The sequence below is a fragment of the Penaeus vannamei genome, chromosome 23 (genome assembly GCF_042767895.1).
Source record: "Penaeus vannamei isolate JL-2024 chromosome 23, ASM4276789v1, whole genome shotgun sequence".
Taxonomy (NCBI): domain Eukaryota; kingdom Metazoa; phylum Arthropoda; class Malacostraca; order Decapoda; family Penaeidae; genus Penaeus; species Penaeus vannamei.
Genome location: NC_091571.1, coordinates 24,210,374 through 24,212,873, shown reverse-complemented (window position 1 = coordinate 24,212,873; position 2,500 = coordinate 24,210,374). Strand labels below are relative to the sequence as shown.

At 41.2% G+C, this 2,500-nt stretch overlaps 1 protein-coding gene across 1 annotated transcript in view; it reads left to right on the top strand.

Annotated features, from left to right (window-relative positions):
- The window catches only part of DAT (Sodium-dependent dopamine transporter), a 72,376-nt gene that overhangs the window by 58,522 nt on the left and 11,354 nt on the right, over nucleotides 1-2,500 (top strand). The window contains exon 7 of the mRNA XM_070137779.1: nucleotides 1-209. This exon is cut by the window's left edge and continues 29 nt beyond it. Within this exon, the coding sequence (XP_069993880.1) occupies nucleotides 1-209 (209 nt within the window). The remainder of the gene's footprint in view (nucleotides 210-2,500) is intronic.

Below are 2,500 nucleotides of genomic sequence, written 5' to 3'. Positions count from 1 at the left end.
GCGTCACGAGCTTCGTCTCCGGCTTCGTCATCTTCTCCGTGCTGGGCTACATGAGCCACAAGAGCGGGAAGCCGATCAACGAAGTCGCCGACCAGGGACCCGGACTCGTGTTCGTGGTGTACCCCGAGGCCATCGCCACGATGCCCGGATCCACCTTCTGGGCCATCATCTTCTTCATGATGCTGCTCACGCTCGGCCTCGACTCCTCGGTGCGTCCTCCGAGCGGCCTCTCCTTGCTGCCTATGAACGAATTGATATATAAATAAATGAATAAATATATAAATAAATAAATAAATATATATATATATATATATATATATATATATATATATATATATATATATATATATATATATATGTATATGCTAGTATAAAGTATAACTTGTCTGTAAAAGGCTCACATCCCAAACTAATCATTGAATAAAACCATTAAAAACATCGAAAAAGGATGAATAGAAAAACGTGCATTTATCGGATATTCAATTCAAGTATAAGATCTCAGACCCAGTTGACCCGCCGGGCAGAAGCGCTCGTCTTGCGCTTGGGTCGAGCCACCGATGGAGAGGTCGCGCGGCCGTGCCATTCGGTCGCGGGTTCAGGTCGTGGAAGCTCTTGTGATATGTGACTGGAGGATGCGGTAGTGATTTATGGGAAGTGCTTAATGGTATAGAAAATATATATATATATATATATATATATATATATATATATATATATATATATATATATATATATATATATATATACATATATATATATATATATATATATATATATATATATATATATATATATATATATATAATCACTACCATATTCAGCTATTTTACTGATTATCTCCACATTCAACATCTTTACTCTACTATAGCCCACTATTCACTACACTAAGGCACTCCACACTACAATACAATATAACATTCATTCACAATTTACCACACTCCACCATTCTCTCGTGCTCCGTTACACTACTACACTTGGCTGCTCTAACACACTCCCCTAGTATGTCACACTTCAGCGTTTTGCTACACTGTGAACTACGCGCTCTGCCACAACTCCAACATACTACCACACTACACAGCGCACTACATACATCCCAGCATACTTTACACCCCACCTCGTTACAACACACATCAGCCCTTTTTACCAACGGACCGGAATAACACGTTCAGATTTCTCCTGGTCTCGCTGTGTAACCCGTAATAGACAGTATTCTAGGCTTTGGTCACTTGCCAAAACCTGATTTTTAAAACGTCGTGTAGGTCCTCCCATATCCCCTTGTCTGTATCATAATTTTAATGTGTCTCTTCGTCGTATAAACGCATATACTTTTAACTCTATATAGATTTTAGATATGAAGTGAATCATGCCCAGCAATAAAATTAAGGATAAAGTAACTTTCCAGTTCCAGGCTGCTATGATCTGTCCCTCGATTTAATCTTGCATCGCACCTCTTACTCTCTTAACCGAGTAAAAAGCCACGCTAGACTATCACAGCGTTCCATCTGAGTCCTAGTCTCCGTCCCTTGCCTTACAAGGAACTCTCATAACCGGGTCACTTATCGGCGGCTAACCATGCCAAAGCATCACAGTCACAAATCCCTCAAATATCCCAAGGGTAATGTTCTCTCACATCCGTCATTTCTTCTTATCGAGCGACTTAAATTGGTTGCCTTGAATGCTAGCGACTACTTGTATTGTCGCAGTCTATTATGTCTTATTTTTTTCTCATAATGACTCCTCACTTTATGAAACCACGCCTACCATGGTCCTTCACCCAAGGCAGTAGGGTAACTGATGCAATCATTTAAAACATTCCTGGATCCAGATCACGATCCGGATCGCCACCAAAATTTAATGGCATCTAAGCTGGGCTAAGAAGCACTTCTAAAAATGTCATTTGTTGAGTATCCTGCTAACCAACGAACAAACAAACAAACGCTACTAAAAACATAACCCCCTTGGCGGAGCTAATTTTCACATTTCTTCATAACCCTCCTTCCTTCCCTCCTGTCTGTGGCATCCTTCTGGCAGCCTTCCACTGTAATCCGCAATCCAGATTACAAATCCATGTCAGCCTCTCGCAGCTTTTCTCGCGTATTTCCTACTTTCTCCCTTTGTGGTTCCTTTGCGTCCCCTTTCTTCCTTGCTGCCTCTTGCGCTTTCTGTTTTTTTTCTTTTTCTTTCTTTTCATATTTTCTTTTATTTTTATTTTGTTGCCTCTCTTGCTCTCTCTATCTTTCTTGTTGTCCAATTGTCTCGTTTGTATTTACTTTATTTTCGCTTCTATTTTCTGTCATTGACTCATTTGCTTTCCCTTTATTCCTCGTTATCTCTGTGCCTCCCTTGACCTCCCTTTCTTTCCCCCCCTTGGTGTCTTCTCGCCTTCTTTCTCTCCCTTTATTCCTTGTTATCTCTGTGCCTCCCTTGATCTGCCTTTCTCTCTCCCTGTCGTTGCACTTCCCTTTCGCTCCCTCTCTCTCTCGGCGTCTCCTCTCCTCCT